General features: G+C 40.7%; 1 protein-coding gene and 1 pseudogene across 2 annotated transcripts in view; one reads left to right on the top strand and one right to left on the bottom strand.

Moving 5' to 3' along the window:
* Positions 1 to 11,759, bottom strand: part of SLC22A15 (solute carrier family 22, member 15) — a 112,329-nt gene that overhangs the window by 6,579 nt on the left and 93,991 nt on the right. Inside the window, exons 8-9 of one of the 2 annotated variants that reach the window (XM_006899571.1) lie at positions 10,394 to 10,479; positions 1,444 to 1,446 (exon numbers count right to left, since the gene is read on the bottom strand). In XM_006899571.1, the coding sequence (XP_006899633.1) occupies positions 1,444 to 1,446; positions 10,394 to 10,479 (89 nt within the window). The remainder of the gene's footprint in view (positions 1 to 1,443; positions 1,447 to 10,393; positions 10,480 to 11,759) is intronic. The other variant, XM_006899572.1, reaches the window with a different exon arrangement.
* The window catches only part of LOC102847157, a 2,852-nt pseudogene continuing 2,739 nt past the window's right edge, over positions 11,647 to 11,759 (top strand).

Genomic DNA, 11,759 nt, shown 5'->3' with positions numbered 1-11,759 from the left:
TCTTGGTCCAAGTATAGGTTTCGCATCAGCACGATCAAGTGTTCTGGGATTCCCATTCTTCTCAGAGTCAGCAATATAGAAGCAATATAAAAGAATATTTTACACAATCATACACACACACATAATTTCCTCATGGTTTTGGTTACACTCATAATATTTTATATGTGATTAAGTTTGCACTTATTCTGGCGTGAAAGATCCTCTGAGAAGTTCTGTACTACAGCAAAATAATTTTTTTAAAGATCCTGTTTTTTAAAAAATATACTTATTTTTTTAAAAAATTCATTCATTGTTACACATTGTCCTCCCTCCTTCACTGTTTCCCCTCCCCCAGAAAAATAACTATTAAACTTAAAAATAACCTAAATTTTATCTACCAAGCAAGATAAGGACATTCCTTTTCTTTCAATCTTGTTTAATATCTGATGTAAACTGGTGGGAAAATAAGAGATAGGCAAGCTCAGAAAATTCCTTTGTTTTTAATTTACATTCCTTAATATTTTTCCAAAGATAAGTAATACCAAGACCAAACCAAGCACACTGTTACGGTTTAATCCAATTCGTGGTGACTCTTTTAAAGGCTAGATAGAACTGTTCCACAGGGTGTTCTCGACTATGTTGCTATGGGCACAGGTTGTCAGGACTTCTTCCCAATGCTGGGGGGTGGGGAGTGTTTCAAACTATCAACAAGTAGGTTAATACTTGAACTCAAACCATTTGGCCACACAGTGGCATTAGATAAGGAATGCTGTTACTGTCATGTGCCACTGAGGCAATTCTTTGTGCAGAGCTGCTGTGTGCAGAAGGCTCTCAGACTGTGAGGGCTGCCAGGCTTGTCTAGGTGGAGGCACTGGGTGGGTCTGAGCTGCCAAGCCATTTGCACTACTTAGGGGCTCATAAGTAAGAAATAATCCTTTAAGTTTCTACAGCAGACACACAGCATGAGTGCTATGAGACTGCTTTGCTCTGCAGGAGAAGGATGGGCATTCTCCTCCCATGCTATTTACTGCCTCTGAAAACCCACTAGAGGGTCAGCTATGAGTCAATTCCAACTTGAAGGTATACAACAAGAAGAAGCGAGAAAGTAATTTTAATTCTTCTTCTTTTCCAATTTCTCACTTAAATTACTACACAATAAAACAACAGTAATGTTTGCATTTCTTTATGTAGCATTTTTACATACAAATCCAAAAATATTTTGTCTGTTCATTTTCTTAGAAAAAGGACTACTGATTATTCTGTGATTCTTTCCTTAATTCTCTCCAGGATACTTAATTATTATCTTCTCCACTATATTTCATTATTCTAGAGATAGTGAATGTTTTCTATATTTAATAAATAAATATGTTGTTGTTGTTGTTATGTGCCGTCGAGTCGCCTGCGACTCATAGCGACCCTATGCACAACAGCCCTAAACTCCGCTCTGTCCTGTGCCAATCGCACTGTCTCTGATACTCCCATCCCAATTATCCCAGTCACTGAATCAATCCACCTCATAGAGGGCCTTCCTCTCCTGCGCCGTCCCTCCACCCTCCCAAGCATGATGTCCCTCTCCAAGGACCGGTCTCTCCTCACCACATGTCCGAAGTAAGTTAGACGGAGCCTCAGAATCCTTGCCTCCAAGGAGCCACCTGGTTTAACCCTCTCCAGGACAAATCTGTTTGTTCTCCTAGCAGTCCATGGTATTCTCAGTACTCTTCTCCAGCACCACAGCTCAAAGGCATCAGTTCTCCTTCTATCCTCCTTGGTCATTGTCCAACTCTCTGATGCATAACAGGTGATTGCGAAGACTATGGCCTGTATCAGACGCACCTTAGTCTCCAGAGAGACACCACTGCTCTTCAGCGCTTTGGAGAGGTCCCTAACAGCAGACTTTCCCATGGCAATGCGCCTTTTAATTTCCTGGCTGCTGGTGCCAAGACTGTTGACTATGGAGCCAAGCAGACTAAAGCTGTGTACAATCTCAATCTCTTCACCATCCATCCTGATGCTGCCGATTGGTCTGGTGGTGAGAATCTTTGTCTTCTTGACATTGAGCCTCAATCCATATTGCAGGCTGCAGTCCTTGACACTCTGCAGCAGGTGCTTCAGGTCCTCCTCAGTTTCAGCAAGCAGGGTTGTGTCACCCGCATAACGCAGATTGTTGATAGATCGTCCACCAATCCTGACCCCACATTTCTCCTCATAGAGCCCAGCCTCCCGGATAATCTGTTCTGCATATAGGTTGAAGAGGTATGGAGATAGGATGCATCCCTGGCGTACGCCCTTCCCAATTTTGAACCATGCAGTGTTCCCTTGCTCTGTTCTGACGACTGCCTCCTGGTCCAAGTATAAGTTTCGCATTAGAACGATCAAGTGTTCTGGGATTCCCATTCTTCTCAGAGTCAGCCACAGTTTGTTATGATCTACACAGTCAAATGCCTTTGTATAGTCAATGAAGCACAGATAGACATTCCTCTGGTATTCCCTGCTTTCAGCCAAGATCCATCTAACATCAGCTACAATATCTCTAGTGCCACGACCCCTTCTGAAACCAGCCTGGACTTCTGGTAGTTCTCTGTTGATGTGCTGTTCCAGTCGTTTTTGGATAATTTTCAGTAAAATCTTGCTTGCATGTGAAATCAGTGAAATTGTTCTGTAGTTTCCACATTCGGTTGGGTCGCCTTTCTTTGGGATAGGAACAAATATCGATTTCTTCCAGTCAGTTGGCCAAGTGGTCGTTCTCCAGATTTCTTGGCACAACTTGGTGAGCACGTCCAGGGCAGCATCTGTTAACTGAAATATATCAATTGGTATACCATCTATTCCTGGAGCCTTATTTTTGGCCATGTCCTTCAAAGCAGCCTGAACTTCTTCTTTCATCACCATAGGCTCTTGCTCATATGTTGTTTCATGAAATCCTTCTGTGTCTTCCAATTCCTTTCGATACAGTGACTCAGTATATTCCTTCCATCTTTTTTTAATACTTCCGGGATCATTTAACATTCTGCCAAAAGCATCCTTGATTATAGCAACTCGAGGTTTGAATTTGTTGTTCAGTTCCTTGAGCTTAAGATATGCTGAGCGAGTTCGGCCCTTTTGATTTTCCGACTCCAACTCCTTGCACATTTCATTGTAATATTTTGCTTTGTCATCCCGTGCTGCCTTTTGAAATCTTCTATTCAACTCTTTAGTATCTTGAATTCTTCCCTGTGCTTTGGCTTCTTTGCGCTCCAGTGCAATTTTCAGAGTCTCTTCTGACATCCATGGCTTAGTGGCAAGATGCTGCACTGCAATCCCAGAGGTACGTGGTTCAAATCCACCAGATGCTCTGCTGGAGAAGGAGGGGGCAATCTCCTCCTGTACCAGTCAGATCTGATTTGACAGTACAATACAATAAATAAATATATTCATTTTAATTTATTAAATGAAATAAATAGATGCAACTTATAGAAATTAAGTACTTTATAGAAGTTATTCTGGAGATATTAAATTAAATATTTAATAATTATTTAATTATTCCATACAATTTAATTAGGAGAGCTCTGTGGCCTCATGGTAAGAAGCTGTGCTATAATCCCAAAGGAACATGGTTCGAGGCTATCGGTCACTCTGCAGGAGGAGGATGGACAATCTCCTCCTGTGTGATTAACTGCCTCTGAAAATCTATTACAGGATCAGCTATGGGTAAGCAGCAACAACAACAATTTAATTAGTCTTTCAGATATATTTCGCTTCTCATTTTCAGTACTTATTCTAGCTTCCACATAATATCATTTTGTCTTTTCAAGGGAAAACCCCACTGACTCTGTTGTACTTTCCTGCTTAACAACTGAACATCTCCAGTGAGTGACCAATACTCCACTTCCTAAGGCCTAAAAGGCATTTGCCTCAGTCAGCAGCTTCCAATATCAGCTGCTCTGGAAACTTCTGCTCTTAAAGGTTAAAGTGAGGTCCTCATCATCAAATGTAATTGCTTCTCATTCTTGACATTTTCACCAAGTAGCCTATGCCTGTTCTTTTACTTGGGACTCCACTGCTCCCACAATCCATTCTTCCCTGCGTAACTCAAATGAAATGCCCTCTCCTTCCTTTCACCTTCACTGCCCTTTATTCCCATCACCTAGTCGGCTTCAGACACCCATTTGCAGTTGCCAACTTTTCCATATCACATGCTCAAAATAAATTTTTAATTCCTTTACCTTAAGGGTGGTATCTTGCTGTGTTGCCATAATACTATGCACATCAGTATTCACTAGATATTTGGACGGATTAAGACAAATTAATTTAGTGGGAAAAGTATTTCTGTATTCAAGTCTTCTCAACCTCTAACGAGGGAGGCACACAATGCCCCTCATTCCAGAAAACAAGTGTCACTGTCCCTGCCCGTGTGTGTAAATCTTCATCTATTATAAAGATGGCATCTCGAGCACGGTGGCTCAGACACTGCCAAACTTGACCACCTGGGGCTGCTCTCTCCTCTTCTGTCAAGCTTCTTAGAAAAGGATTCTAGCTCTAAAGTAATTGTATTTTTAAGCCATGAAACACTGTTGTTGTTGATTGCCTTCCAGTTGAGCATGACTCATAGTGACCCTATGAACAAGACCTGAAGCCCTTCTATAACAAATGGCATTTATCAAAGGTCATAGAGTTTCTGGAAGTGGATGCCACTACTGCTTCACTACTATTGGGGGGGGAGGTGGAGAGAGAGAGAAAGAGACTGAATGAGAGAGAGAGAGAGAGAGTGAGAGTGAGAGAGACAGAGAGAGAGAGACAAATTAAGTTCGTTAATTATCCCCTTGAAAACGTGAATTCATCACTTATCCCCCAGAACACATGCCTGAAGTGAAAAAAAGCAGAAATGTGCACATTTGTTTGACTGCAAATGATCTCCAGGACTGTTTTCAATCCACACAGTTAGCATCTTCTGAAACTGTTAAGTGTGGAGGCATTCCACGACATCTTTTCAGTTTTAGAACTAGCATCGTGAAATTCTAGTGGTACTTTACAGAGAGATTACAATCTAAACTTCTACCACAATATCCAAAGCCAGAAGAAGCCTCATGTGAAGTCTAGGAAACAGTCAGCCGTGGCACATCTGGGGAGCTGGCTCCCCAAAGCTTCCAATTCTGGTGGTTTTTTTCTATCTAACTTCTCTTTATTTAATTTCCAACTTTTGCATACATATGAAGCAAATTGCACTTTCAAACTGAAATCCATGCTCTTTAGGACTTTAAAGAAGTCTGCAGCAGTAGATTTTCCCAATGAAATATGTTTAAATTCTTTTTTTCCTTAATGAAGAACATCAGGCTTTGCTGAGCTCCACCTTTCCGTACTGAAAACACTGACCTGGACATTTTTATTTTTTTAAGTTTTTTAATTTTAATTGTAATTTTGATGAAAGTTTACAGAAAAATTGGATTTTCATTCCTTCATTGTTACACATTTTCTTCCCTCCCCCAAGCTGGGTCTTTTCAAGACTCACTTTCTCTTCTCTCAGGATCCTTGGAAACTTCTGCTCTTAAAGGTTAAAGTGAGGTCCTAATCATCAAATGTAATTGCCTCTCATTCTCGACATCTTTGCCAAGTAGCCTATGCCTGTTCTTTTTCTTGGGACTCCACTGCTCCCACAATCCATTCTCCCCTGTGTAACTCAAGTGAAATGCCCTCTCCTTCTTTTCTGTTCCAATGCAATGGTCATTATCTACCCATTCTTATCCTATTCTTCTCCAAACCCCATGTCAGATTAGCTTTAAAATAGTGATGCTATGCAGTATTTATCCTTTTGTGACTGAGATATTTCACTCAGCATGATGTCCTCCAGGGTCTCCCATGTTGTGTAATGTTCTATCAGTTCACTGTTTTTCAGTGCTGCATAGTACTCCCTTGCATGAATACATCATAGTTTTTCTATTCATTCATTTGTTGATGGGTACTTGGGTTGCTTCCATCTCTTTGCTATTGTAAGTAACACAACAATAAAGATGGGTGTGCATATATCTGTTTGGATGACAGTTATGGTTTCTTTAGGGCATATTTCCAGTAGTAGAACTGCTGGGTCAAATGGTTATTTCTATTTTCAACTTTTTGAGAAAGTGGTTGTACCATTTTACACTCCCACCAGCAGTGAATAAGGATTCCAATCTCTCTACAACCTAGCCAGCATTTGTTATTTGCTGCTCTGTTGAACTTTGCTATTGTTACTGGGGTGAGATGATATCTCATAGCTGTTTTTAAATAGAAACAATTTATTAAAGGTCATTAGGGAATGGCTTTCCCTAAAAATCTTTAAAAATAAGACTACACATCTATTCCTCTAATTATGATCATGAATAAATCCCACTTGCTTCCAAGTTAATTATGACTCATAACAACCCGATGGGAAAGAGCAGAACTGGCCCAAAGGGTTTCTTAAGGCTGTAAATGTTTAGGGAGGCATGCTGTCACCTTTTCCCGCTATGAAGTGGTTTGTTATTGTTGTTACATGCCATCACATCAACTACAATTCATAGTGACCCTATGAACTCATAGGGTCTGACTCACAGCTCTGAACCTTGTCCTATGCTGAGCCAACCTCACCACCTCTGACACAACTGACCCCACTGCCGGAGTCAGCTCCTCGAGGGTCTTCCTTTTTGCACTGTCCTTATACCCTTCTAAGCATGATGTCCTTCTCCAAGGACTGACCCTGCCCTATTCTTGACCATATGTATATAGTCTTTGCTGTGCTCAAGCTCATGTTGCATCACTGTGTCAATCCATCTTGTTTATGGTCTTCCTTCTTTTCTCTGACCCTCCACTTTTCCAAGTATGGTAACTTTCTCCAGGGTCAGCACCCTTTTGATAACAAGCTCAAAGTGTATGAGAGGAAATCTTCCCATTTAAGAAGCATTCTGGTAGAGGATCATGTTCGTGAGGCTTTTTACACTGTGAAATGTGCAAAGTACTTGGTTATGCTGTTTCTTACCCAGTGTCCACCTAGAAGCATAATCACAAGATGGTTCAAGCTGGGCTTCTAACAGCCAAACAACACTGGAACAGAGCTGCATTTGTGAAATGCGAGTGTACCATAATGATAACCAGGGAAAAAACCTTGCTAGAAATAGAATCTTCCTTTTAGAAAAGAAGGATAGCATAGGACAGCAACCAACCAGGGGCAAAATCTGAAACAACAGTACCCACTCTAAGTTGGTACCCCAAAGTGTGCTCTCCACACTCCTGGCAAAAATCCAACCTCCCCGTCAGTCTTTTGAAAGGGCTCTCACTATAACTCTTCCAAGCTTCCCATTCAATTTTAAGAGAAACCTTAAAAGCTTACCTTTAAGCTTTTCCTGTCCCAGTTATACCATTCTAGTACACTCACATTCTACAATTTTTCTGTATCAGTCACGACTGAACCAGTTTGAACCAGTTCAAAGCCCTGCTTCAAGATTTCTCTTAAAATTGATTAAAAGTGAGAAGAGAGGGGATAACTGGTCTAACTGCAACTCTTCACTCACTTAGAGCTTTTGTTTTGCTTTTTATAAGAAGAAATAATTTCCAGAAAAGGCCATGTGCAGTCTTTGAGGTGAGTTAGCTGGCATGTGCGAATGCCACATGAAATGATCTGGCTTGAGGAGGCAGTTATAGGAATATTTATAGTAGTACTGAACAGTTTTTCTCTACAAAGTGGCAAAGAGACTACCGGACTGCTAAGTGTGGGAAACAAATGAATTTCTAAGTGGCCTACAGAGTATGAAAGTTGGTACAATAAAGTTACAATAATTTGAAGTCCAATATTGTCTTATACTAGACAAGGACTTAGTTCTACAAGCTTATGGCAGGCAACAGCTGAGAAGTATCTCTTCTATCTGGTGTTAGCAAAAGGGTCAATTTTCTTAGAGAACAGGAAAAAGGAAAACAAAATTCTCTAGTTTGCATGATCCCATGAAAATCATCATAAGACTGTTCTAAATACTGGAGAGAACTCTAACTGGTGAGAAGACTATACTCTGAATTCAAGACACAGAACTACAGCCATCAATTAGCAGCTCATTAGGTGGTGGTGCTGTTATATGCCATCAAGTTGCTGGCAACTTATAGCGACCCTATGTACAACAACCCTAAACCCTGCTCTGTCCTGTGCCAATCGCACTATCTCTGACACTCCCATCCCAATTATCCCAGTCACTGAATCAATCCACCTCATAGAGGGCCTTCCTCTCCTACACTGTCCCTCCACCATTCCAAGTATGATGTCCCTCTCCAAGGACTGGTCCCTTCTTGCAACATGTCCAAAGTATGTCAGATGAAGCCTCAGAATCCTTGCCTCCAAGGAGCAGCCCGGTTTAACCCTCTCCGGGATGAATCTGTTTGTTTCCCTAGCAGTCCATGGTACACTCAAAACTCTTCTCCAGCACCACAGCTCAAAGGCATCAATTCTCCTTCTATCCTCCTTAGTCATTGTCCAACTCTCTGATGCATAGCAAGCGATTGCAAAGACTATGGCCTGTATCAGATGCACCTAAGTGTCCAGAGTGACACCACTGCTCTTCAGTTCTTTGGAGAGGTCGATTAACAGCAGACTTTCCCATCGCAATATGTCTTTTAATTTCCTGGCTGCTGGTGCCAAGAGTGTTGACTGTGGAGCCAAGCAGACTAAAGCTGTGAACAATCTCAATCTCTACCATTCATCCTGATGCTGCCAATCGGTCCAGTGGTGAGAATCTTTGTCTTCTTGACATTGAGCCTCAATCCATATTGAAGGCTGCAGTCCTTGACCCTCTCTGCAGCAAGCACTTCAGGTCCTCCTCAGTTTCAGCAAGCAGGGTTGTGTCGTCTGCATAATACAGATTGTTGATGGATCTTTCACCAATCCTGATGCCACACTTCTCCTCACAGAGCCCAGCCTCCGAGATAATTTGTTCTGCATATAGGTTTGGAAAGGTACGGAGATAGGATACATCCCTGATGTACACCCTTCCCAGTGTTTCCCTGCTCTGTTCTGATGGACTGCCTCCTGGTCCAAGTATAGGTTTCACATCAGAATGATCAAGTGTTCTGGGATTCCCATTCTTCTCAGAGTCAGCCTCAGTTTGTTATGATCCATCCAGTCAAATGCCTTTGTATAATCAATGAAACACAAATAGACATTCCTCTGGTATTCCCTGCTTTCAGCTAAGATCCAGATAACATTAGCTACAATATCCCTAGTACCACCACAACTCCTTCTAAACCCAGCCTGGACTTCTGGCAGTCTGCTAATATGCTGTTCCAGTCATTTTTGGATAATTTTCCGCAGAGTCTTGCTTGCATGTGAAATCAATGATATTGTTCTATAGTTTCCACACTCTGTTGGGTCACACTTCTTTGGAATGGGAACCAATATAGATCTCAATACATTAGGTGTAAAGAGTTTTAAAACAGGTAGGTAAGACAAGGCCTCAGGGTCTTCTAAGAGCTTTTGGGATAACTTAGCTTTAAGGAGAAGTAATTTACCAAAAGAGGATTTAATGAATGATATACCTTGGCAGGAAATGAATCTTTAATTTATCAAGACTTTATGTTAAACTACCTAAAACCGCTTGTCATCATTTCCATTATGGAAAAGCAATCCCACAGTGGAGGCCTGTGAAAACCCAAAGTCCCACAAATGGGCTCCTGTTAGACCACATGCTCCAGTGGCAGTTTGCTGTGGATCACTCCTCACTGTTGAAAATCACTGTGCAGTTCCTGATGCAGTAGCTGAGATGCCTCAGGTGGCTGGGTGAGTGTGGGAAAAAGGCCGAGAAAAAGGAGAATCTATAGAATTTCTATAGAGGGACAGTGATCAGCTTAGACAAGGAGGCCAAAGGGATCTTTTCTGAGGCTGTGTTTACACATTAAGCAAAGATAGGAATTTAGAAAAACACCAAGGTTTTCACTTCTTATAAGACTGCAAGAATGTTGACTACCACTAAGAGTATAATTCTTCTTCTTGTCTATAATTATTGAGGTGGCTTTGGGGGGGGGTCTGAAGGAGATACAGAGGGGCCAAGGTTCCCATTAGCCCCCGTTTAGAACCTATGATATAAAATCTTTCTAACAGCCATGATGGAGTATAATCTGCAGTCTCTGACAGTTTCTTTCTGTGTGGAACTAACCAGTTCACATCATCATCAAATAAAGACCTCTACCCTCACTATACTGCATCCCAGCCACCCCAGATGGTAGCTTAATAGCCTGAAAGAATTAATAGTGTACCTCTAAGCCCATTATTCACCCAGAGAATAGTTCAGGCAATGGAAAGAAATCTGGCCCATTATGCCCTGCACAATTGTAAAATAATATGCAATCACAGAAATGAAGCATGGCATATGGTAATCACTCTACTATATTGAGATTCATTGTAATGAAACTGCTATTCAAAACCCTTGTAGAAATGTGAAAGGCATACCTTTCTTTTCTGGCAGGAACATTATAATGAGACAGGCCAGTCCTCCCAGGCACAGAAATGCTGCTAACGTTCGCTTCCGACCAAACCTAAGGAAGCAAAAGAAACGACAAGCTTCTAATAGGAATCTTAGCAATGCATCTGCTTCTTCCAACCATGCTTCCTTTTTGAAACTTATCATTTCATTACATGTATCTTTTTTCCTGCTAACATTTTATTGGCTTGCATACAATAATTAGTATACTTGTGTTTCATTCATGTACATGGTATTTTATACAATCTTTTACACTGTGTTTCACACAATCATTTCTATATACACTGTATTTTATGTAATTAATTACTATTGACCTATGCCTATTATTACCCCATCTTTTCAAGTCTCCATTGAATCTTTCATCATCCTACTCCATTCACTAATCTCTGTTCTCCTAGTACTTGCCACCCTGCCCCTATTCCTGCCCCTGGTTTTGTAAAGAGTTGTTGGCAAATGTAACTGACTAGCAGATAGACAAGGATAAAAAAAAAATAAAATTAAACCATTATAAGACAAAGGAAAACTGGCATCATGGTAGCAGTAAATGATATGTGAGGAACAAGGCATTAAGTATTACTCTCTGTTTTTTGAGTGTTTATTTACTATGTCTTAGGTACCCTCATATATGCTTTCCATCAATTATTTTATTTAATCTATCAGTAAACCTGTAAGGCACATACTGTTATATATTCTCCATTTTATAGGAAATGAAACTCAAACCTGCGAAGTGGAGTCTTCCAGTTCATGACATTTTGTGGTTACCTGAAGCTTAAACAGTCAAAAGTGTCAAACACTGTTAAAACAAGCCTCCCTCTCTTAAAAGTACAAGCAGAAAATATCAATTCTTCCTAAGGTCAGAACAAGTGGAGTTTATTGTACCCTTTTTCAAGAGAAGTTGTTTTCAAATAAGTACTTTACACAAGAAGCAACATATTATCCGCAAGTTGCTCTTTATTGAGGGCCTGCTAGGGAACTGAGAATTTTAATTTCCATAGTAATTTTGTTACGTAGATTTCAAAATTCCTGCTTAGGGAGGGGTGTCAATATACTTTGTCAAAGTCACACTGCTAGCATGTGGGTAAGATCAGATATGAATTCAGGCTTGTCTGGTTCCAAAGTTGACATTCCTTCTTATTAACCCAGATTTAACCCTAACTCTGACAGTAACTGTTAGGAGACAGTGAAGGTCCTGAGAATTCTTTTTATAAGTTATTCACGCAATATGACAATCATTACTAAATACCTTTCAAGTGTCAGGTGATACAAAAGACAGACACACACACACACACACACACACACACTGTTGATTCACGCAATATGACAATCATTACTAAA

The sequence above is a fragment of the Elephantulus edwardii genome, unplaced genomic scaffold, assembly GCF_000299155.1.
Source record: "Elephantulus edwardii isolate Elephantulus edwardi_28Jun2011 unplaced genomic scaffold, EleEdw1.0 scaffold00262, whole genome shotgun sequence".
In the NCBI taxonomy this organism is placed as follows: domain Eukaryota; kingdom Metazoa; phylum Chordata; class Mammalia; order Macroscelidea; family Macroscelididae; genus Elephantulus; species Elephantulus edwardii.
The sequence above is the reverse complement of the archived record's forward strand: the minus strand, read 5'-3'. Positions and strand labels throughout refer to the sequence as shown.